Genomic DNA, 25,643 nt, shown 5'->3' on the forward strand with positions numbered 1-25,643 from the left:
GATCTGCCTGCCTCTACCTCCCCAGTGCTGGGATTAATGGTGTACACCACTATTGCTGGGCCTTTATGTTCATTTATATATTTTGAATTATCCCTGCATCTTTAGGATGGAGCCTTTTTGAGCATTGTGGTTGATTTTTTTGAATACTTGGGTTTCTTTCTTTTTTTTTTCTTTGACGGGTGTAGTTAACTTTATTCAAGAGAATAGGGCTTCCTGAGCTCCTCCTGGAATTCTTGGGTCCTGGGGTGGAAACTGTGAGGGAGATGCTCAGTGTCAAGGGTTAGTTAGGACAGGGACTGCTCAGCAGCCGAGGGCCTCTCTCTTGCTGTGTCCTTGCTGGGATGGGTGGTCCAGGGCAGGCTTCTTACTCCTTGGAGGCCATGTAGGCCATGAGGTCCACCACCCTGTTGCTGTAGCCAAATTCATTGTCTTACCAGGAAATGAGCTTTACAAAGTTGTCATTGAGAGCAATGCCAGCCCCAGCATCAAAGGTAGAAGGTGGGAGTCACTGTTAAAGTCACAGGAGACAACCTGGTTTTCAGCGTAGCCCAGGATGCCCTTTAGTGGGCCCCCAGATGCCTGCTTTACCACCTTCTTGATGTCGTCATACTTGGCAGCTTTCTCCAGGCGTCATGTCAGATCCACAATGGACACATTGGGGGTAGGAACATGGAAGGCCATGCCTATAAGCTTCCCGTTCAGCTCTGGGATGACTTTGCCCACAGCCTTGGCAGTGCCAGTGGATGCAAGGATGATGCTCTAGGCAGCACCACGGCCATCTCGCCACATCTTGCTAGAGGGGCCATCTACAGTCTTCTGGGTGGCCGTGATGGCATGGACTGTGGTCATGAGTCCCTCCACAATGCCAAAGTTGTCATGGATGACCTTGGCCATGGGAGCTAAGCAGTTGGTGGTACAGGAAGCATTGCTGACAATCTTGAGGGAACTGTCATACATGTCACAAACCCATCACAAACATGGGAGCATTCTCAGAAGGGGTGGAGATGATGACCTGTTTGGCCCCACCCGTCATGTGGGCCCCAGCTTTCTCCATGGTGGTGAAGACACCAGTCGACTCTACATCATACCCTGCGCCGGCATCCCCGATTTGATGTTGGCAGGATCTCGTTCCTGGAAGATGGTGCTGGCCTTCCTGTTGATGACAAGCTTCCCATTCTTAGCCTTAACTGTGCCTTTGAACTTGCCATGGGTGGAGTCAATACTGGAACATGTAGACCATGTAGTTGAGGTCGATGAAAGGGTCATTGATGGCAACAACGTCCACTTTGCCAGAAGTGAAGGCAGCCCTGGTAACCAGGCGTCCAATATAGCCAAATCTGTTCCCTCCGACCTTCACCATTGTGTCTCTGAAAAGAGGCTGGTACTGCATAAAAGAGGCTCCCTAGAACAGGGAGGAGCAGAGAGCCTACTTGGGTTTCTAATCTTGAAAAAGTTTACTATATTTTATAGACTTAAGTTTTTTTTTCCTGAATATTATTGGTGTTTTAATTTTTAATTCTTTAATTAATTTAATAAGTTAAATTAATAATTTCCTTTTAATTAAGTACTTTAAGTGGAAAAACTAAGTGGCTTTAGTTTCAGTGGAAATTGTTTTATGTTAAGGGCTATTCTTACCCTTTCAGGTGAAAAGGTACCTAAGGGTTATCAAAGTCATAATACAGTTGTTTATATTTACTTTTACCTTTTTCTGTTTTCTTTCTTTGAAGGCAGGAAAGCATGAAGCCATTGTGAAGAATGTACATGACCTACTAGCAAAATTAGCCTGGGATTTTTCTCCTGAACAACTTGATCATCTTTTTGATTGTTTTAAGGTAAAAGTTCAAATAATAAAATATTGCTATTATTTAATTTGATCTTCTTTGCTTTTATGTGCCTTTGAAAAAAGCATTGATCATTGGATAGTTCCTTTTTATTCTAATTAGAACTTATAAGTGGTTTATATAATAATTTCTGTCATGTGTACGCACTTGTAACCATTTTAATTCTGCTTACTTCTTTGACTTTTGTCTTCTGAAAATTTTAATGTTTATGGTAAAATATCTTACATAAATATAAAGAAAGGTGGGATGATGAGGAGAAAATACCTAACTGCTCAACCATGATACAATAATAAGAAATATTATTTTGTACATACTCTGTAATGTGTATTTGCATTTGTATTGATGGAATTGTTTAAGTATTAAGTATTCTTTTTCTGTGTATTTGGTTAGAAAATTGACTAATAAGAAGTTAGAACCCTGTTACAGTATTAGTGTACAAATAATCTGGTTACCATTGACTTTAGCTATACAAGATTTCTAAGTATTCTTTTTCTGTGTATTTGGTTAGAAAATTGACTAATCAAAAGTTTGAACCCTGTTCCAGTATTAGCATACAAATATTCTAGTTACCATTGACTTTAGCTATACAAGATTTCTTGTTTAAAATCATTATTACATTTTTGGCAATAACTTTTACTAGTCCCTGAAGATAAAGTATTTGTTTGATAATTTTCATTAAAATGTGAATAATTATATTCTATATCCCAATTGCTGTTACTGCCAGCTATACCCTGGAGAAATTCATAGTATATACTGTAGGATGCCTGTTCAGCATTTTAACAGTTGTAGTTTCATAGGCCCCAAACCGAAATTAAATGTGTATAAATTGTAGAAGGATACAGTAGAAGATACTCTCATTAAAATGACAGAAACCAGTATATGAGAACCATTTTATACATAGGTGGAGCTATCTGAGGGAAAGAAATGAAGTGATATTCTAAAAAGTAAAGTTGTTTTGTATTGTGAATACTACTGGCATGTTTATGTATATTTTTTACTGATTTTCATTGAGCTCTACATTTTTCTCTGCTCTCCTCCTTGCCTCTCCATTCCCTTTCAACCCTCTCTTAAGGTACCCACGTTCCTAATTAACTCAGCAGATCTTCTCTTTTTCTGCAATCTATGTCTCTCTTAGGGTCCTCATTGTTGTCTAGGTTCACTGGATTAATGATTTGTAGGCTGGTTTTCTTTGTTTTATATTTTAAAACCACATATGAGTGAGTCCATATGATAATTGTCTTTCTGCATCTGGATTGCCTCACTTAAAATGATGTTTTCTAGCTCCATCAGTTTGCCTGCAAATTTCAAGATGTCATAATTTTTTTCTGCTGTGTAATGCTCCATTGTGTAAATGTACCACGTTTTCCTTATCCATTCGTCAGTTGAGGTGCATTTGGGTTGTTTCCAGATTCTGTCTATGACAAATAATGCTGCTATGGACATAGTTGAGTACATGTCTTTGTGGCACGATTGAGCATCCCTTGTGATATATACCCAAAAGTGGTACTACTGGGTCTTGAGGGAGGCTGTTTCTTAATTTTCTGAGAAATTGCCACACTAATATTGAAAGGGGCGGTACCAGCTTGCATTCATACTAGCAGTGTAGAAGTGTTCCCTTTACTGCACAGCCTCTCCAGTTTAAGTTGTCATCAGTGTTTTTGTTCTTGGCCATTCTTACAGGTGAAAGATGGAATCTCAGAGTTGTTTTGATTTGCATTTCTCTGATGACTAAGGATGCTAAACATTTCCTTAAGTGTCTTTCAGCCATTTTAAATTCCTCTGTTGAGAGATCTCTGTTTAGGTCTGTACTCCATTTTTTTTTTAATGGGTGATTTGTTCTTTTGATGACCAATTTCTTGAGTTCTAGTGTATTTTGGAGATCAGATCACTGTCTGATGTAGGGATAGTGAAGATCTTTTCCTGTCTGTAGGCTGTCATTTTGTCTTGTTAACTGTGTCCTTTGCTTTACAGAAGCTTTTCAGTTACAGGAGGTCCCATTTATTGTTTCTCTCAGTGTATGTGCTGCTGGGGTTATATTTAGGAAGTGGTTCCCTGTGCCAATGCTTTCAAGTGTACTTGCCACTTTCTCTTCTATAAAGTTCAGTGTGGCTGGCTTTATGCTGAGGTCTTTGATCCATTTGGACTTGAGTTTTGTGCATGGTGATAGATATGGGTCTATTTTCATTCTTCTATATGTTAATATTCAGTTATGCCAGTCCATTTGTTAAATATGTTTTCTATTTTCCATTTGATATTTTTTGCTTCTTTGTCTAAATCAGGTGTTATATTTCAAAGGATTAATATCCGGGTCTTCAGTTTGGATCCATTGTTTCTCCTGTCTGTTTTTATGCCAAAACCAGGCTGTTGTAACTGTGTAACTGTTGTAACTGTGTTGTAACTCTATAGTAGAGCTTGAAGTCAGGGACTGTGATGCCTCTGGAAGTTCTTATATTGTACAAGATTGTTTTGGCTATCCTAGGTTTTTTGCTTTTTCATTTGAAGTTGAGTACATTGCTTTCAGGGTCTGTGAAGTATTTTGCTGAGATTTTGATGGGCATTGCATTGAATCTGTATATTGCTTTTGATAAAATTGCCATTTTTTTAACATGGACTTATTTTTTTTATTCTTTTTTATTTATTTATTTATTTTTATTCTTTTTTAATTAAAATTTCCACCTGCTCCCCGTTTCCCATTTCCCTCCCCCTCCTCCCACATATTGCCCCCTCCCCCCAATCCGCTCCCCCTATCCCCACTCCTCTTCTCCACCCCTCACACCATTCCCCCTCACTCTCGATACTGAAGAGCAGGAAGACCAAGGTCCTCCCACTTCTATCTAGGTCCAAGAAGGTGAGCATTCAAACAGGCTGAGCTCCCACAAAGTATTAGGATCGAAACCTAGTGCCATTGTCCTTGGCTTCTCATCAGCCTTCATTGTCCGCCGAGCTCAGAGAGTCCAGTTTCAACCCATGCTTATTCAGTCCCAGACAAGCTGGCCTTGGTGGGCTCCCAATAAATCAGTTCCACTAACACCGAGGGTGGGTGCAACCCTCGTGGTCCTGACTTCCTTGCTCATGTTCTCCCTCCTTCTGCTCCTCATTTGGGCCTTAAGAGCTCAGACCATTGCTCCAACTTGAGTCTCTGTCTCTACCTCGATCCATCGCCAGATGAAGGTTCTAAGGTGATACGCAAGATATTCATCAGTATAGGATAGGGTCATTTCAGGTTCCCTCTCCTAAGTTGCCCAAGGTACCAGCTGGGGACATCTCCCTGGACACCTGCGAGCACCTCTAGAGTCAAGTCTCTTGCCAACCCTAAGATGGCTCCCCGAGTTAAGATATATACTTCGCTGATCCCGTATCCACCCTTCCTATATCCCAACCATCCCAATCCCCCAAGCTCCTCCCATCCTCCCCTTCTCATGTTTCTCACCCCATTTCCCCTTAGTCCCATGCCACCTCACCCGCAAGTTCCCAGTTTTTGCCCTGAAATCTTGTCTACTTCCCCTATCCAGGCGGATGACTATACGATTTTCTTTGGGTTCACTTTCTTATTTAGCTTCTCTAGGATCACAGATTATATGCTCAATGTCCTTTATTTATGGCTAGAAACCAATTATGAGTGAGTACATTCCATGTTCCTCTTTTTGGGTGGGATACCTCACTCAGGATAGTGTTTTCTATTTCCATCCATTTGCATGCAAAATTCGAGAAGTCATTGTTTTTTTACCACTGAGTAGTATTCTAATATGTATATATTCCACACTTTCTTCATCCATTCCTCCATTGATGGGCATCTAGGTTGTTTCCAGGTTTTGGCTATTACAAACAATGCTGCTATGAACATAGTTGAACAGATACTTTTGTCATTTGATGGGGCATCTCTTGGGTATAATCCCAATAGTGGTATTACTGGATCTTGGGGTAGGTTGATCCCAATTTTCCTGAGGAATCGCCACACTGATTTCCAAAGTGGTTGCACAAGTTTGCATTCCCACCAGCAATGAATGAGTGTGCCCCTTTCTCCACCACCTCTCCAGCAAAGGCTATCATTGGTGTTTTTGATTTTAGCCATTCTGACAGGTGTGAGATGCTATCTCAAAGTTGTTTTAATTTGCATTTCCCTTATCACTAAGGAGGTTGAGCATGACCTTAAGTGTCTTTTGGCCATTTGAATTTCTACTGTTGAGAATTCTATGTTCAGTTCAGTGCTCCATTTTTTAATAGGCTTAATTAGCATTTTAGCGTCTAGTTTCTTGAGTTCTTTATATATTTTGGAGATCAGACCTTTGTCTGTTGCAGGGTTGGTGAAGATCTTCTCCCAGTCAGTGGGTCGCCTTTTTGTCTTAGTGACAGTGTCCTTTGCTTTACAGAAGCTTCTCAGTTTCAGGAGGTCCCATTTATTCAATGTTGCCCTTAATGTCTGTGCTGCTGGGGATGTACGTAGGAAGTGTTCTCCTGTGCCCATATGTTGTAGGGTACTTCCCATTTTCTCTTCTATCAGTTTCAGTGTGTTCAGACTGATACTGAGGTCTTTAATCCATTTGGACTTGAGTTTTGTGCATGGCGATAGATATGGATCTATTTTCATTCTTCTACAAGTTGACAACCAGTTCTGCCAGCACATTTTGTTGAAGATGGTCTCTTTTTTCCATTGAATACTTTTAGCTCCTTTATCAAAAATCAGGTGTTCATATGTTTGTGGGTTAAAATCAGAGTCTTCTACTCGGTTCCATTGATTGACTTCTCTGTTTTTATGCATCTATTAAGCTGTTTTCAATACAGAAGCTCTGTAATAGAGTTTGAAGTCAGGGATGGTAATGCCTCCAGATGACCCTTTATTATAAAAGATTGTTTGGGCTATCCTGGGTTTTTTGTTTTTCCATATAAAGTTGATTAATGTCCTCTTAAGTTCTGTGAAGAATTTTGATGGGATTTTAATGGGGATTGCATTAAATCTATAAATTGCCCTTGGTAGAATTGCCATTTTTACTATGTTGATCCTCCCAATCGAGGAACAAGGGAGATCCTTCCATTTTCTGGTATCCTCCTCAGTTTCTTTCTTCAAAGACTTAAAGTTCTTGTCAAATAGATCTTTCACTATCTTGGTTAGAGTTACCCATAGATATTTTATGCTATTTGTGGCTATGGTGAATGGTGATGCTTCTCAGATTTCCGTCTCTGCTTTCTTATCCTTTGTGTATAGGAGGGCAACTGATTTTTTGGAATTGATCTTGTATCCTGCCATGCTACTAAAGGTGTTTATCAGCTGTAGGAGTTCTTTGCTGGAGTTTTTGGGTCGCTTATGTACACTATCATATCATCTGCAAATAATGAAAGTTTAACTTCTTCCTTTCCAATTTGAATACTTTTGATCCCCTTATGTTGTCTTATTGCTATTGCTAGAATTTCAAGCACTATATTAACGAGGTATGGAGAGAGTGGACAGCCTTGTCGTGTTCCTGATTTTAGTGGAATATTTTTGAGTTTCTCTCCATTTAATTTGATGTTAGCTGTAGGCTTGCTATAAATAGCTTTTATTATACTTAGGTACGACCCTTGTATCCCTAATCTCCCTAAGACCTTTATCATAAAGGGATGTTGAATTTTGTCAAATGCTTTTTCAGCATCTAATGAAATGATCACATGTTTTTTTCTTTCAGTTATTTATATGGTGGATTATATTGACAGATTTGCATATGTTGAACCAGCCTGCATCTCTGGGATCAAGCCTACTTGATCATAATGGATAATTTTTCTAATGTGTTCTTGGATTTGGTTTGCCAGTAATTTATTGAGAATTTTCGCATCGATGTTCATGAGTGAGATTGGCCTGTAGTTCTCTTTCTTGGTTGTGGCTTTGTGTGGTTTTGGTATCAGAATAACTGTAGCTTCATAAAAGGAATTTGGTCACGACTTCTTTGTTTCTATATTGTGAAATACATTAAGGAGTGTAGGTATTAGGTCTTCTTGGAAGTTCTGGTAGAATTCTGCATTGAAGCCGTCAGGACCTGGGCTTTTTTTGGTGTGGAGGCTTTTTATAACAACTTCTAATTCTTCGCGACTAACAGGTCTATTTAGATTGTTCACCTGGTCCTGGTTTAACTTTGGTATATGGTACTTATCTAAAAAAGTGTCCATTTCTTTTACATTTTCCAACTTTGTGGCATACAGGTTTTTGTAGTAAGATCTAATGATTCTCTGAATTTCCTCTGTGTCTGTGGTTATGTCTCCCTTTTGGTTTCTGATTTTGTTAATTTGCGTATTCTCTCTCCGCCTTTTGATTAGTTTGGATAGGGGTTTATCAATCTTGTTGATTTTGTCCATAACCAGCTTTTTGTTTCATTGATTCTTTGGATTGTTTTCTGTGTTCTATTTTGTTGATTTCGGCCCTCAGTTTGATTATTTCCAGTCTTCTACTTCTCCTAGGTGAGTCTGCTTCTTTTTTGTCTAAAGCTTTCAGGTGGGCTGTTAAGTCTCCAATGTGTGCTTTCTCTATTTCTTTAAGTGGGCAGTTAGTGCTATGAAATTTCCTCTTAGCACTGCTTTCATAGTGTCCCATAGGTTTGAGTATGTGAGTCTTCGTTTTCATTGAAATCAAGAAAGACTTTAATTTCTTTCTTTATTTCTTCCTTGATCCAGGTGTGGTTCAGTATTTAACTGTCCAGCTTCCATGAGTTGGTAGGCTTTCTGGGGGTAGCATTGTTGTTGAATTCTAACTTTAATCCATGGTGATCTGATAAGACACAGGTGGTTACCGATATTTTTTGTAGCTGTGTAAGTTTTCTTTGTTACCTAGTATGTGGTCTATTTTTGAGAAGGTTCCATGAGCTGCAGAGAAGAAGGTATATTCTTTCCTATTTGGTTGGAATGTTCTATAGATGTCTGTTAAGTCCATTTGATTCATTACCTCCCTTAATCCTCTTATTTCTCTGTTAGGTTTCTGTCTGATTGACCTGTCCATTGGTGAGAGAGGAGTGTTGAAATCTCCTACTATTAATGTGTGTGGTTTGATGAGTGCCTTTAGTTTTAATAATGTTTCTTTTACACAAGTGGGTGCTTTTGTATTTAGGGGCATAGATATTCAGGATTGAGACTTCATCCTGATGAATTGTTCCTGTTGTCAGTAAAAAATGTCCCTCTCCATCTCTTCTGATTGATTTTATTTTGAAGTCAACTTTGTTAAATTAGTCCGTTTGCTTGATAAACCTTTTCCTAGCCTTTTACTCTGAGTAGATGTCTGTGTTTGTGGTTGAGGTGTGTTTCTTGTAAACAGCAGAATGTTGGATCCTGTTTTCGTATCCAGTCTCTTATCCTGTGCCTCTTTATAGGTGAGTTGAGTCCATTGATATTAAGTGTTATTAATGACCAGTGGTTAACTCCGGTCATCTTTCTTTCTTTCTTTCTTTCTTTCTTTCTTTCTTTCTTTCTTTCTTTCTTTCTGTCTGTCTGTCTGTCTGTCTGTCTGTCTGTCTGTCTGTCTGTCTGTCTGTCTGTCTATCTTTCCTTTTTTCTTTCTTTTTTGGTAGTAGAGTTTGTGTGTTTCCCTTCTTCAAGTTGTGCTGGTGAAGGGTCATTATATGTCTGAGTTATTGTGGGCATTGTTGGACTCCTTGGGTTGTGATTTTCCTTCAGTTACTTTCTGTAAGGCTGGATTTGTGGCTACGTATTGTTGAAATTTGTTTTCAACCTGGAAAATTTTGTTTTCTTGATTTATAGTGAACGAAAGCTTGGCTGGGTATCCTGTCTGGGCTTGCATCCACGGTCTCTTAGTTTCTGCAGTACATCTATCCAGGACCGTCTGGCTTTCATGGTTTCCATAGAGAAGTCAGGTGTAAGTCTGATAGGTTTACCTTTATAGGTAACTTGACTTTTTTACTTTGCAGCTCTTGATATTCTTTCTTTATTCTGTATGTTTTTTGTTTTGATTATTATATGACGAGGAGATTTTTTTTTTGATCCAGTCTATTCGGTGTTCTGTATGCTTTTGGACCTTCAAAGGATTATCTTTCTTAAGGTTGAGAAAGTCTTCTTCTATAATATTATTAAATATATTTTCTGGACCATTGAGCTGTACTTCTGCTCTGTCTTCTATCCCTATTATTCTTAGCTTTGGTCTTTTTATTGTGTCCCAGATTTCCTGAAGGTTTTGTGATGAGAATTTGTTGGTTTTGCTGTTTTCCTTGATCAGTGTGTTTATTTTCTCTATGGTATCTTCACTGCCTGAGATTCTTTCTTCTATCTCTTGTAATCAGTTGGTAGTACTTGTCTCTGTAGTTCCTGTTCGTTTATCCAAATTTTCCATCTCCATCCTTCCCTCGGTTTGTGTTTTCTTTATTACTTCCACTTCATTCTTCAAGTCTTGAACCATTTCCCTTACCTGTTTGATTACTTTTTCTTGTTTCTCTTTGTTTTCTTGGGTATCTTTGAGAGATTTATTCATTTCCTCTACCTTTTTGTTTGTAATCTCTAATTGATTATGGCAGTTTTTCACCTGCTGTTTAATGTCCTCTATTATTTTCATATAATTCACTTTGAGTCAAATTCTTCTAATTCTTCTGGAATAGGGTGTACAATTCTTATTTCGGTAATCCTGGATTCTGGTGATTTCACGTTGCCTTTCAGGTTGTTGGAGGAATTCTTGCATTGTCGCCTGCCCATCTCTTCCTTCAAATGGAGCCAGGAGAGGCCTGGTGTCTTGGTCCAGTCTGTGCTCTGACTAACTCTCTGGGTGTATCTCCTCAGTGTAGGGGCAGGAACCGTTCCCTTCTAGGTGGACACCTCAACACCAAAACATGGACGCTTGGTAGTCCAATGACCGGGGGACAAAAGGGCGGGGTCGAGTAGAACACAGGCGACCCTACAGCACAAGCTGGAGGTGCCTGTGCTCCCTTTTGGGGATTGTTGAGGTCTCTCCCATATGCAGGCACTCACCACTCTGAGTGGGTAGCCTTAGTGTAGGAGCAGGAAGCTGCTCCTCAGCAAAGGACCTTGCAGACAAGGCAGGCTTGGGGGAGTGGGCGTTTGTAGGAAAGAAAGTCCTGCAGCAGGAGCTGGGGAGGGGGACTCATGCTCTCTTCAGGGACAGTCCGCCTCTGGATAGCACACACTCACCTGTCCAGATGGAACTTCTCAGCACCTATACAGGGACACCTGGTAGCCCAATGAGCCAGGGACCAAGGGAAGAAGGAGGCAGGCAGGGCGGGTCCAGGAGAGCACAGCAGACCCTGCAGCCCCAGCAGCAGGGGCCCGCACTCCCTCGTGGGGACCTTGAGGCCTGCCTGCTAGTCAGGCACTCATTGCTCTGGGTGGGTAGCCTTAGTGTAGGAGCAGGAAGCTGATCCTCAGCAAAAGACCTTTCAGACAAGGCAGGCATGGGGGGGGGGGCGTGTGTAGGAAAGATAGGTGAAATTGCCTACCCAAGAGCGTGGGATACCTTCCACTTTCTAGTGTATTCTTCAATTTCTTTTTTCAAAGCTTTAAAGTTCTTTTCATACAAGTCTTTCACTTGTTTTGTTAGAGTTATTTCAAGGACTATTTGTGAAGAGTGTTGATTCTTTTATTTCTTCCCCAGCCTTTTTATCATCTGCGTACAGGAGGGCTGCTGATTTTTTTTTTTTTTTGAGTTAATCTTGTATCCTGCTACATTGCTTAAAGGTTTTAAGTGTTGTAGAAGATCGTTGGTAGAATTTTTGGAGTCACTTATGTAAACTATCGTATCATCAGCAAACAGTGAGAGTTTGACTTCTTCTTTTGCAATTTGTATCCTTTGATCTCCTTTTGTTGTCTTATTGCTGTAGCTAAGACCTCTAGAACTATATTGAATAGATATGGAGAGAGTGTACAACCTTGTCTTGTTCCTGATTTCAGTGGGATCTCTGTGAGTTTCTTTACAGTTAGTTTGATGTTGGCTGTTGGCATGCTGTATTTATTTAGGTTTCTTCCTTGTATCCCTGCTCTTTCCAAGACTTTTATCATAAAGGAATGTTGTATTTTGTTGAAAACTTTTTTAACATCTAATGAGATGTGATTTTACATTTTAGTTTGTTTATATGGTGGATTACGTTGACAGACTTTCATACAGGGAACCATCCATCCCTGCATCTCTGGAATGAAGCCAACTTTGTCATGGATGATGGTTCTGTTTGTTCTTGGATTTGATTTGCCAGTATTTTATTTAGTATTTTTGCATCAGTGTTCATGAATGAGATTGGTTTGTGATTCTTGTGTGTGTGTGTTTGTGTGTGGTTTTTCTTTATGTGGTTTGGGTAATTGTAGCCTCATAAAAAGAATTCAGCAATATTCCTTTTGTTTTTTGTATTGAACAATTTGAGGAGTATTGGTATTAGTTCTTTAAATCTTGTATAATTTTGAGATGAAACCATCTGCTCCTGGCTTTTTTTGTTTGGGAGACTTTTGATGACTGCTTCTATTTCTTCAGCACTTGTAGGTCTGTTTAATTTGTTTATCTGGTCTTGATTTAATTTTGGTAAGTGATATTTATCCAGAAATTTGTCCATTTCCTATAAGTTTTTCAATTTTGTGGAGTACAGGTTTTTGAAATGTTATCTGATGATTCTCTGGATTTCCTCCATGTATGTTGTTATGTCCCCTTTTTCGTTTCTGATTTTGTTAATTTGGATATTCTCTCTCTGCCTTTTGGTTAGTTTGGATGAAGGTTTGTCTATTTTGTTGATTTTTCTCAAAGAACCAACTCTTTGTCTCATTGATTCTTTGTATTGTTTCTTCATTTCTACTTGTTGATGTCAGCTATCAATTTGATTATTTCCTGCTAATTCTCCTGGGTAAGTTTTCTCCTGTTTGTTCTAAAGTTTTCAAATGTTCTGTTAATTCACTAGTGTGGGATTTTTCCAGCTTCTTTATGTAGGAATTTAATAGCTCTCTTCTTAACACTGCTTTCACTGTTTCCCATAAATTTGGGTATGTTGTTTGGTCATTTTCATTTATTTCTTTATTTTCTTTATTTCTTCCTTTACCCATTGATAATTCAGGTGAGCATTGTTAAATTTCTATGTGTTTGGGGGCTTTCTGGAATTAGTATTGCTTTTGAATTCTAGTTTTAAGCCATAGTGATCTGATAAGATACTTGGCGTTATTCCAGTTTTTCTGTATTTGTTGAGGTTTGTTTTGTTACCACGTATGTGGTCAGTTTTTCAGACGGGTTCCATGAGGTACTGAAAAGAATGTATATTCTTTCATATTTGCATGGATTATACTTTAGGTGTTTGTTAAGTCCATTTGAGTCATAAAATCTGTTAGTTCCCTTATTTCTCTGTCCATGTTTTTGTCTGACTGACCTGTCCAGCGGTGAGAGGGGAGTGTTGACGTCTCCCACTATTAGCATGTGGGGCTTAATGTATGATTTGAGCTTTAGAAGTGCTTCTTTTACATATGAGGGTGCTTTTGTATTTGGGCACTAGGTGTCCAATATTGAGTTTCTTTTGATGGATTTTTCTTGTGACTAATATGAAATGTACTTCTTTGTCGCTTTCTGTGGTCTGGGCAGGACTCAGGAAAGAGCTTCCTTCTTCCCAGAATACTCCTGTTCTCATCGCCCACCTCTGCTTCCTTTTTGGTTGACCCACCTATACTTCCTGCCTGGCCAATCAGTGTTTATTTAAAACATGGTTGACAGAATACAGACAATTCTCCAGCACCACTTCCTCCTTTTATTCTTTTGAACATGGAAAATATCCTTAGTGCGTTTTTTGGGAATGTGGGCACAGTATTCCATGCTACTTCCGGCTGGTTGGGAGTGCTGATAATCTTATGGGAAGCTACAGAAGATGTAGAATTATGATCAAGTCCTGACTGGTGTATCCTGTGAGTCTTGATCATCTCAGGCGGCAGTCTTGAATCTGTTCTGGATGTAGAACTCAGACATCTGGGCTATCTGTTCCTATCAGAGATTTCTCAGCTGGTCTTCCTTGATCAAACCAGATTTTTCTTTACTCAGAATGAATCCACAGCCTCTCATATCCTGAGGAAAAAGCAAAATCTCTTCTCCAAAGTAACATACCTCTTGACTTCAATTTTGAAATCAAGGTGTTTTCAAAGTACCTATCTTGGATTAACTTAGCAGCATCTTTTAGCAGCTATTGCTCCTTCCTCAGCATTCAAACAATTCAAAAAGAGCATAATAACATACAGTGTCCAGATTCTCTATGTGTTTTTCATCTTTATGCAGTTTTATTTTAAACTATATTTTTTATTTTTAATTTTTGGCTTTTTGAGACAGGGTTTCTGTGTATCTTATCCTGGAAATCACTCTGTAGACCAGGCTATCCTTGAACTCACAGAGATCCACCTGCCTCTGCCTCCCAAGTGCTGGGATTAAAGCTGTGTGCTACTACCCCCTGAACTCAGAGATCTGTCTGCCTCAGACTCCCAAACTTTGGGATTAAATGCATGTGTCACTACAACTTGGACTCACAGAGGTCAGTCTCCCTCTGCCTCCCAAGTGTTGGGATTAAAGGTGTGTACCACCACACCCAACTATTCTCTTCCTTTTTCAAGGACTTTAACTGTTTTCTTTTCCGTCCAAAACCAGCATATATTTTTAACACAGCGTAAACCATTAAGAGGTTTTTTTTTTTTAATCTCTCTTTACTGTATATCTCTCTTTTTCTGACTACACAAGTCTTTAATTTACCAAGCAATATGAGTAGGATTAAAGCTGTGGCTTTGACAGCTGGATCCATCCCATCCCTTGGCTTTCTGCGATTCCAGCACCATGGCAGACGTACCGACTGTAGCCATGTTTATTGCCACAACTCTGTGGTGTTTCAAGGTCCCTACCAGCAAGCAAGCTGCAACAGTGTGCTCACAAACCACACTCAAATGCCCCATAGTCAGACCACTTGACTGAAAGAATCAGAGTTTGCCCTGGCAGGATGGCCTAAAAAGCAAGATGGCATTTTAAAAGAGCGCAGCTTTTTTCCTGCTAAGTCTGAAAACTGAAAAGCATGCAGTCAGCTTTTTATCAACACTATTTAAGTGTTTCTTGGCAGGACCTCTTAAAAGAGCTGCTGTTTTACAGCTAAAGCTGAGTCAGGAAGCTTCTCTGCTTGCTTGCCTCTAGCAAGCAGAGCAGACCCAAGAAATTGCTGCTACCAAGAAAACATGCTTTACTTTATTCTTTCCCAAGCTTTCTCAGGCTTTCTATGGATGCAGTTATCCATGTGGGTGCCATTCCGTAGTAGGATCCAAGATTCAGTGGTTTTTCCTCATAGTACAGTCAGTGCTACAGTTCTACAGTGCTTCAGTCCCATTGGTCACTCTGTGCTCTGCTACAATAGATTTTGCTGTGTCACTCCTGTTCTGGTCTAGGTTGCAGGCTAAGACCTGTTTCTGCAAATGTCCCTGTTCTGGATCCGCTCCTGCAGAGGTCCCTTGCTTGTGGTTGGTCCTGCTAAGGTCTCTGGCTGCTATCTACTCCCTTGGAGGTCTGAGACTCTGGTGCATCCAGACCCGCAGAGGACCTGACTCAGGCCCACTCCCTAAAAAGTCCCAGACTCATGCCTGGACCCACAGAAATCTCTGGTTTCTGCCTGCCCCCTCGGAGGTTCCAGACCCACAGAGGCCCTAGTTCCATGGTGATCCCAGACTTTAGACCAGACCCCAGGGGTCCTGTCTCAGTTCTACTCCCTTGAAGGTCCCAGATTCATACCCAGACCTGTGGTGCTTTCTGTCTCTGGTCCACTTGCTCAGCAGTTCCTCCCCTGTACCTACTCCTGTGGAGTTCACTGTCTCAGCTCTGCTCTGGCCCAGGTCACTGACTCAGTCCTGCCCCAACAAATGTCCCAGGTCTGGATCTGCTTCTGCTTCCATTGAGCTTGCCTTCTCAGGCCTGCTCTGGACCAGGTTGCTGGCCTCCTGATTCTGTGGAGATCAGATGTCTACTGGCATGTTTTTAATGAAATATTCTGTATATATCCTTGTTGTGATATAGTATTTGTATTTTGATAAATAAATCTTGCTCGAAGACCAGAGATAAAGCTAGAGCCTTTAGAATTCAGGCAGTGGTGACACACAACTTTAATCCCAGGATCTGAGAAACAGAGTCAGGCATATCTCTGTGAGTTAAAAGCAACCCTGGGCTACGCAAGATCAGGGCAGAAACAAATCCGTGTGGTAGTGACCTACCCTTTAATCCCAATGTCTTTAATCACATGCCTTTAATTACAGCACTAAAGGGACTATAAAATGGGAGGAGAGAGAGTCTTTGTTGCTTAGTTTATGGTCACCCAGCCTTGGTAGAGGTAAGACTTCTCTGATGACTTGGCTGCTTTGCTTTTCTGGTGTTTGGGTTGAACCCTGATTTCTATCTTTGGGTTTTTATTATTTGTGCTACATATCCTAATAATTGACTTGTCATTTCTTGACCTCTATTCAGTTCCTTCAGATTGTGTATTTTGAACTGTAACTCTTACACATTGACACTAAGTTAGAATTACTTAAAAACAAAAAATAGAATTTTTATGAGTGATAATATTTCTTTGGTTTTATACATGAAGCTTTCTTTGTAGTCTTGGAGTTGTCCAGTGTACCTTGCCCTTCTAGTTTATGAATATTTTCAGAATACAGGTGCTAATTGTTTCTCAGAAGATCTGGATGTCTTAGACAATGAGTTCACCTGACTTTCTTGCAAGCATCTCTATCACTGTTTCTATCTTTTTGGCGATTGTAAAACTGTTTTGATCCTCTTGGTTTAGTTTTGCCAGAACACATGTATCTAAGAATTTGTTCGTTTTCTGTAGAGTTGAACCAGCCTTGCCTCTCTGGTATGAAGCCTACTTGATCATGACGACTGATTTTTTTTTCGATGTTTTCTTGGATTTGGTTTGCCAGTATTTTATTGAGAATTTTTGCATCAATGTTCATGACTGAGTGAGATTGGTCTGTAATTCTCTTTCTTGGTGGAGTCTTTGTGCCGTTTTGGTATCAGGGTAACTGTAGCCTCATTAAAAGTTTGACAATGACCCTTCTGTTTTGCTCACCTGGTCTTTATTTAATTTCGGTATATGGTATCTATCTAAAAAAATGTCCATTTCTTTAACATTTTCCAATTTTGTGGACTACAAGTTTTGTAGTAAGACCTAATGATTCTCTGAATTTCCTCAGTGTCTGTTGTTATGTTCCTCCTTTTCATTTCTGATCTTGTCAATTTGAGTGTTTTCTCTCTCTGCCTTTTGATTAGTTTAGATAGGGGTTGTCAATCTTGTTGATTTTCTCAAAGAACCAGCTCTTTGTTTCATTGATTCTTTGTATTGTTTTCTGTGTTTCTATTTTGTTGATTTCAGCCCTTGGTTTGATTATTTCCAGTCTTCTACTCCTCCTGGGTTAGTCTGCTTCTTTTTTTCCTAGAGTATTCACTATGTTGTTAAGTATACAGCATACTTAATTAAGGAATGTGAACTTCCTCTGTTTTCTTCATGTGGGCACTTAGTGCTATGAACTTTCCTCTTAACAGTGCTTTCATAGTGTCCCAAAGGTTTGGGTATGTTGTGTTTTCATTTTTGTTGAATTCAAGGAAGACTTTATTTCTTTATTTCTTCCTTGACCCAGGGGTGGTTCAGTTGATGGAGGAGTTACTTTCATTTAATAAAGAAACTGCCTTGGCCCATTTATAGGCCAGCCCTTAGGTGGGTGGAGTAAACAGACAGAATGCTGGGAGAAAAAAGCCGAGTGAGTGAGTCGCCATGATTCTCCCACTCCAGACAGATGCAGGTTAAGATCTTCCCTGGTAAGCCAGCTCGTTGTGCTACACAGAATATTAAAAATGAGTTAGATCAATATACAAAAACTAGCCAATAAAAGACTAAAACTAATGGGCCACACAATGATTAAAAAAATACAGTTTCTATGTAATTATTTCGGGACATAAACTAGCCATGCGGGCGGCTAGATGCCGGGGACGCAGCCCTGCCGCTCTTATTACAACATTCAGTAGTTGACTGTTCAGTTTCCCTGAGTTTGTAGGCTTTCTGGGGGTGGAGTTGTTATTAAATCCTAACATTACAACATGGTAATCCATAAGACAGATGATTACTCCAATTTTTTTGTATCTGTGGATGTTTGCTTTGTTACCGAGAATGTGATCAATTTTCGAGAAGGCACCATGAGATGCTGAGAAGAAGGTATATTCTTTCCTGTAGTGGTGGAATATTCTGTAGATCTCTGTTAAGTCCATTTGATTCATTGCATCAGTTAGTTCTCTTATTTCTCTGTTAACTTTCTGCCTGGTTGACCTGTCCATTGGTGAGAGACGAGTGTTGAAATCTCCTAATATTAGTGTGTGGTGTTTGATGTGTGCTTTGAGTTCTAGTAATGTTTCTTTTACTTATGTGGGTGCTTTTATATTAGGGGCATAAATGTTCAGGATTGAGACTTCATCTTGCTGAATTGTTATTGTTATGAATATAAAGAGTCTTTCTCTTTCTCTTCTGATTGATTTTAGTTTGAAATCAATTTTGTTAGGTATTAGGTTAACCAGACCTGCTTGTTTCTTAGGTCCGTTTGCTTGGAAAACGGACTGAGGTAGTGTCTTTCTTTGAAGTTGAGTTGTGTTTCTTGTAAACTGCAGAAGGCTGGGTCCTGTTTTTGTATCCATTCTCTAGCCTGTGTCTTTTTATAGGTGAATTGAGTCCTTTGATATTAGGTGATTAATCACCAGTGGTTGTTAACTCCAGTTGTTTTTTGATAGTAGTGTTTGTGTGTTTCCCTTTTTTGGGTTATGCTCATGGGGAGTTAAAAGATGTCTGTGTTATTGTGGGTGTAGTTAGCTTCTTTGGGTGAGGTTTTTCTTCTAGTACTTTCTGTAAGGCTGGGTTTGTGGATACGTATTGTGTAAATCTTTTTATCTTGGAGTTCCTTGTTTTCTCCATCGATGGTGAATGAAAGCTTTGCTGGGTATACAGTCTGGGCTTGTATCCGTGGCCTTTTAATGTCTGCAGCAAATTCATCCAAGACCTCTTGGCTCTCATTATTTCCATTGAGAAGTCAGATGTAATTCTGCTAGGTTTACCTTTATATGTTACTTGACCTTTTTCCCTTGCAACTCTTAATATTCTTTCTTTATTCTGTATGTTTTGTGTTTTGATTATTATATGGCGAGGGGATATTTTTTTCTTTTGATCAAGTCTATTTGGTGCTCGGTAAGCTTCTTACACCTCCATTAGGATATTCTCCTTTAGGTTGGGAAAGTTTTCTCCTATAATTTTGTTGAATATATTTTCTCTGTCTTTGAGTTGGAGTTCTTCTCCTTCTTCTCCTCCTATTATTCTTAGTTTTGATCTTTTCATGGTATTCCGGATTTCCTGAATGTTTTGTTAAGAATTAGTTTGATTTAATGTTTTCTTTGCCCAATGAGTTTATTTCCTCTATAGTATCTTCAGCACCTGAGATTCTTCTGTCTCTTGTATTCTGTTGCTTATACATGCCTCTCTCTTAATATTCTTTCTCCTATATGTCTTGCGTTTTGACTATTAGATGGTGAGGTTTTTTTTTTTTTTTTTGGATCCACTTTATCTGGTGTTCTGTAATCTTCGGATACCTTCAGGGGTGTGTGATGTCCTTCTTAGGTTGGGAATGTTTTTTTCTGTAATTTTTTTGAATATATTTTCTGTGCCTTTGAGGTGAAGTTCTTCTTTCCTTATTATTCTTAGGTTTGGTCTTTCTATGGTGTCACAGGTTTCCTCCATGTTTTGTGCTCACAATTTGTTGGATTTAATTTTGTCTTTGAAGAATGAATCAGTTTCCTCTAATATGTTTAACCCCTGAGATGTTCTCTTCTATCTCTTGTATTCTGTTGCTTATGCTTGCCATTGTATATTCTTTTTGTTTACTCACATTTTCCATCTCCAGAATTCCCTTGGTTTTATGTTTTCTTTATTGCCTCTATTTCAGTCTTCAAGTCTTGAGCTTTTTGTTTCACCTATTTGGTTGTTTTATTTTAACTTTTTTTTTGTTTGGTTTCTTTGAGCAGTTTATTCCTTTTTTGCCTTTTTTTTCCTTTTGTTTATGGGATTGTTAAATTTCATTTTAAAGGTCTCTCCGTCATCCTCATAAAGTTACACTTAAAACCGTTTTCTTCTGCTTCCTATGGTTTAGGATGATCAAATCTTCCTGTTGTATGACAATTGGGTTCTAGTGTTACCATGCTGATTTTTAGGTTGTAGAGTTAATTATTGCATTCAATCCTACCCATCTCTTACTCCAGGCAGTGTCTTTGCCTCTTGTTCCTATTTTTACAGTGACTGTCTATGTCTTTTGGAACTGTTCTTGGTCTGTTGTGTTCTGTCACTGTCTGTGTCTCAGGGAGCCACTGAGGTCTCTCCTGGCCCTCTCTCTTAGCCTGCTCTCTTGGTCTCCTCTCTTGGCTTGCTCTTTTGGTCTACTCTGTGCAGTCACAGCTTGTGCTTTAGAGTTCTTCTCTTCATCCTCTCTGTGTAATTGCAGCTTGTGTTTTAGCATTCCTCTTATGGTCCTCTCTGTGTAGTAGCAGGCTGTGTTTCAGAGTTCCACTGTCATTGTGAGGCACACTTCTCTTACTCATTAACCTTCAAATATTTACTGTGAATTATGTTTTTGCTTGTAGGGAGAGAACAGAAGGGAGGTATTAAATTACATGTAGTTAAGAAATAAACATGATGGCTTAATACAAATAAATATTTAAAATATAAGTATTTAAATATTTTTCTAGGCAAGTTGGACAAATGCAAGTAAGAAACAACGTCAAAAGCTTCTTCAACTGATTCGTCGCCTTGCAGAAGATGACAAGGATGGTGTAATGGCACACAAAGTATTGACTCTTCTGTGGAATCTAGCCCACAGTGATGATGTGCCTGTAGATATCATGGATCTCGCTCTCAATGCCCACATAAAAATACTCGATTATAGTTGTCCCCAGGTTAGGAAGTGCTTCATTACTTTGTTTGTTAACTTTTTTATTTTGTTAAGTATGATGTCTTAGTTGGAGGGCAGTTGCATTTTATTCCACAACTTTTTGTTTTCAAAGACATTTTTAAGTATTAGTTGAATTTTGTTATAGAATCCTCTTTAGCATCTTCAGTTAAAGATTTAGTAGGTATGATGTATTCTGTTTTGAAACAAAAGTTTAAAGGGTGTAGGAAGAGGTTTCTTTATGTTTTACTCATTTGAATAAATCAGGTCAAGAAAAATCAAAGTTAGGTGTTCAGAGGCCTGAAATATAGGTCATCAGGAATAGGTGGTTGTAATGCAGACCTGATGACTTCGGTTTAATCTTTGGATCCTGCATAAAAACAGGAGACAACAGACTTTATGAATTTTTCCTCTCGCCTCTACACTTCGACCTACTGTTTAATGCGTGAACATATAATTTTTCAAAATTAAATTGGTCATAGTTATGAAAATGTATTGCCGATGTTTTGAAAGTACTTACAGAACTATCTTCATCAAAATACTGTTAAAAACTCTTATGTGTTAATTGTTATCCTTATATGTGTAAATAAGAGAATATTCTTAGGCTTGAATACTTTTCAAAAAGACAGTCATCATCTAGACTACATACTTATTCACATAGCTGAAGATTTGTTTCAGTTCTGAAGAAGATAAAAATAAAAATTTATCTTAGCTATTGCCTTTTACAGTTAGATAAAAATACAATAGTTTTGGATTTTCAGAGGCATCAGGAGGAAATCAATCTGAATCAAGTGACTTAATCAGATCATGGTATATTATGTATTTGATAATGACATGTTACTAAGAATTTAAAATGGGTAATAAGGTTCTTGCAAACAAATAATATTTTATCGAATAGAAAAGCATTGTAAGCAATCAAAATAATTATTATAAATGCTCATCTAGCACTTGTTCATTCATATTACTGCTTGGGATACTATCTTGAATTTGGCCAGATTATTGGTTATTATAGTCATTACTATAGTAAAATTTTCTTTTTCAAATTCAGCCTTTATTTCTTGTTATTTTGAAAATGCATTGTTTATTCCTAGGCTTCCCATTGAAGACTTGAAAAGTAGTGACAAATTTAGCAATTATAGTATTTTCTTTAAATATTCTTTATGGAGTTGAAATAACTCAGTCTCTGAAGTTATTGTTATACAAAACTGTGAGCTAAGTACAAAAGAGGTAGAAATTTGTTAATCCCTGAGGCTTGTTGGTCAGTCTTGAAGAATGAACTCTGCAGTCAGTGAGACACCTCAAGTCAAAAATTCGAATGAAGAATGATTAAGGCAAATAACAAATGCTGACCTCTGTTACACACACACACACACACACACAAACACTACTTTTCCTTACATATTTAATATTTCCTATTATTGTTCTCCAAGTCTGCACAGAAACACCACTAATAAACTAATCCTAAAATTCTGATTGTTAGCAAAGTCCTGTACAATATTAAGAAAATTAACCATGGCAGAATATTTAAAGTGAGCTCACTACAGTTTTTAATTATCTCAAGATTAATACTTGTGCTTATTTTGCTGATTTTTTTGTTTTTGTTGAATTTTATGATGATATAGAATGAGCAAAACACTAAATAATACACAAAGCCCAAATTTAGATACTTTAAAAACCATGTTTCTTGTGCATATATGGGAGAAATACTTAAAATATATTAGAAATCTGTAACATTGAGTGTATTGTAATATTTTCTATTACAGAGCATTTGGTTTGATTAAATTCAGTTAAATTACAATTATATGAAGTTTAAATTCTATTTTAAAAGTTTCAGCAACCTTAAAGAGAGACATGTTGAATTTTATTAATCTATATTAAATGCTGAATTCTATATACTTATCTTGAGTTATGTCAGAACTTAAGTAATTTTTTTTTATGTGTAAGGATCGAGATACACAAAAAATCCAGTGGATAGATCACTTTATAGAAGAACTTCGAACAAATAACAAATGGGTTATCCCTGCACTGAAACAAATAAAAGAGATTTGTAGTTTGTTTAATGAAGCACCTCCAAATTTAAGGTAAGGTTTTTAATAGTTTCCTTGCTATTTAAGATTGTGTCGAAATTAGTCTATGGGTATTAGCAAACTGTGAAGAAAGGAAAGTGGCAAAGTTAGAGAAAGAGATCATTCTATTTGAGTTAGTTTTTGTATTGTAAGACAGGATCTGTGTATACATTCCTAGCTGTCCTGAAACTCATTCTGTAGAGTATACTGCAGCGATGGGATTAAAGTCAAGTACTGCTACACGTGGCCATTTTTGTTGTTGTTGTTGTTGATTGTATGTTCTTTTGTTTGGAGTATGCTAAACATTAGTTGTTTTCTATTCCTTTTTTATTGAATTAGATGCGTTGAAGAAGATACTATTGATTGTTGCTCCAATCCTAATTGGTCGTCATAATAAAAGCCTAGAGTCAGATATTAGTGGGTAAAAGTTGAAAGATAGGAGAAGTGGAGGAGCCAGACACTAGTTTTACATCTACAAAATCTTCAGACCAAATAGAGTATCCTGTCTCTATAAGTCTTCAGACTGAATCCTTTGCTTCTATTTCCTCCTGCTTTATATTGCTTTGTTCACCCAGCCATATCATTTCCTGTCTCCACCTCCCTAGTATTAAAGATGTGAGCCATCACTGCTTGGCTCTATTTCTCTTTTAGATTGATTATCTCTTGTAACCCAGGGTATCCTTGAACTCAGAGAGATTCATCTGCCTCTTGCTCCCCAGTGCTGGGTTTAAAGGTGTATGCCACCACTGCATGGTTTCTGTTGCTAACTAGTGTGACTAGCTCCACATTCTGATCTTCAGACAAATTTTGTCAGAACGCAAACAGAATACCACATTTTTCCTTTCTGTCTAAAATAAAAAAGGTTATAGCTAATATAAGAAAAACTACATACAACAACTACAATAACTATATATAATATAGATGGGCAATAAATATATCAACAATGTCTAGTTCGTTTGCATTTGACAAAATCAGAGAAAATACTCCATTATCTAACCTATCTTAGTGAATCCAATGTCTTGTTCCTAATTCACCCCCCCCTTTTTTTTATTTTTGAGACAGGGTTTTTCTGTAGCTTTGGGGCCAGTCCTGGAACTAGCTCTTGTAGACTAGGTTGGCCTCCAACTCACAGAACTCTTCCTGCCTCTGCCTCCCAGCCCAAGTGCTGGATTAAAGGCCTGTGCCCACCACTGCCCGGTTCCTTCATTTTCTTTTCTTTATTTCCCCTTCACTTTTTAGTAATACATTTGTAATGAATTTTATGAAAAATTTCCCTTCGTGAAAAAGGTGTGTTGTCACCAAAACATTTGCAGTGAGATAATGATTTCTAGGAGTTCTGAGAAGTGTACTAGCTAAATAAAATGTTTTAGAAAGGAACTTCCATCTGTTTTAAATAGTTTCCTATGTTTATAGTAATTGGCAAAATCGTTTCTATCTCTGTCTGATATGATTATTACGTAACATAGAATTCTTATATAAGTAGGAATGTAAGGTATCTTTTATGTGCTTTGATTTTTTTTAAGAGGAATTTTAACTTATTTTTCTAGTACTAGAAAATTGTATATAAACACAGAATTTCATGGAGATAAGCAATGGAGAAATTAAATAATATTGATTAACAATCTATTTTGATTACATATGATCCAACTTTTTTTCATTTATAAAATACATTCATACTGTTTTCAGGTAAATGTATTAGTATTATCCTAAATTTAATAATTTTATTAGTATTAGAAGAGCAATGTAGGCCAAAAAGCATAACTCAGTTATTGGTGAGCATGCATGAAAGCCTGGGATCTGACCTTAATACCGAATTAAGAAAAAAATAACAAAGGCCAATATATATACATATGTGTATATATAGTCACAGCACTGAGGAGGTAGAAACAAAAAGCATTGGAAGTTCATGGCCAGGAAGGATTGTGTCTCCATAGTATTGAGAAACTGAGTGTTTTCATTAGAATAGCAACAACAACAAAATGAAATAGAAGCTAGGTAACTTTACTTCCGGTAATATCCAGAAACAGAACAAGTTGCAAATGCAGTATTTCATAATATACCTTTGTTGTCTAATGTTTGAGTCATGTAAACACTTGTGCTCTAGTAGTAAATTGGAAAAAAAGACTGATACCTTTTATGTAAAAATGGAAATAAATGCTACGTGGCATTATAGATCGTTGTTACTGTCACATTTATTATTAAGAGAAGACTACTGGCCATGTTTTGCCTTAATATTTTTAGCATTTTACATGTAGTGGCTAAATTTAATTTTCTACTAACAGTGATAGTAATGTTAATGCCCAATTTTTAATTTCAGTCGAACTCATCAAAGTCCTCATGTATTTTATCGTCGTGATTTAATCAGGCAACTTCAACATAATCATACTTTGGTTACTTTGGTGACAGAAAATCTTGCAACTTACATGAACACCATAAGATTATATGCTAGAGGTATGTATGCTAACCTAAAGTTAACTTTTAGGAATCTGTTTTAGAGATAAATTTCCTGACTTTATTTTGATTTAGTAGAATGTTAATGTTTTCAGAAATGAGATTTATTTTTATTGGTGAAAAATATCTGTTAGTTTCATGAATTGTAAAATTCTTTTAAACTGTAGGATTCCAGTACCATCATCCAGATAAAGGGCATTAATTATTTAAATTTTATGAAATAAAGTACATTAGCACCTGCATATAATGAATATACTGATAAGATTCTTATTTATGTTTATGTCAGTGGATGTTTTGTACTCTTGCGTGTCTTATCCTCCCCATGTATATATCTGGTGTTCTCAAGGCCAGGAGAGAGTGTCAG

The 25,643-nt window shown here is 37.9% G+C and overlaps 1 protein-coding gene and 2 pseudogenes across 1 annotated transcript in view; 2 read left to right on the forward strand and 1 right to left on the reverse strand.

Annotated features, from left to right (window-relative positions):
- Nucleotides 1-25,643, forward strand: part of LOC130868812 (ubiquitin-like modifier-activating enzyme 1 Y) — a 964,755-nt pseudogene that overhangs the window by 445,779 nt on the left and 493,333 nt on the right.
- LOC130868797 (probable ubiquitin carboxyl-terminal hydrolase FAF-X) overlaps nucleotides 1-25,643 on the forward strand; it is a 176,331-nt gene that overhangs the window by 61,655 nt on the left and 89,033 nt on the right. The window contains exons 11-14 of the mRNA XM_057760827.1: nucleotides 1,728-1,832; nucleotides 20,563-20,769; nucleotides 22,707-22,843; nucleotides 25,146-25,279. Of these exons, the coding sequence (XP_057616810.1) occupies nucleotides 1,728-1,832; nucleotides 20,563-20,769; nucleotides 22,707-22,843; nucleotides 25,146-25,279 (583 nt within the window). The remainder of the gene's footprint in view (nucleotides 1-1,727; nucleotides 1,833-20,562; nucleotides 20,770-22,706; nucleotides 22,844-25,145; nucleotides 25,280-25,643) is intronic.
- Nucleotides 365-1,360, reverse strand: LOC130868843 (glyceraldehyde-3-phosphate dehydrogenase-like; annotated as a pseudogene).

Source organism: Chionomys nivalis, chromosome Y (genome assembly GCF_950005125.1).
Source record: "Chionomys nivalis chromosome Y, mChiNiv1.1, whole genome shotgun sequence".
Classification (NCBI taxonomy): Eukaryota; Metazoa; Chordata; class Mammalia; order Rodentia; family Cricetidae; genus Chionomys; species Chionomys nivalis.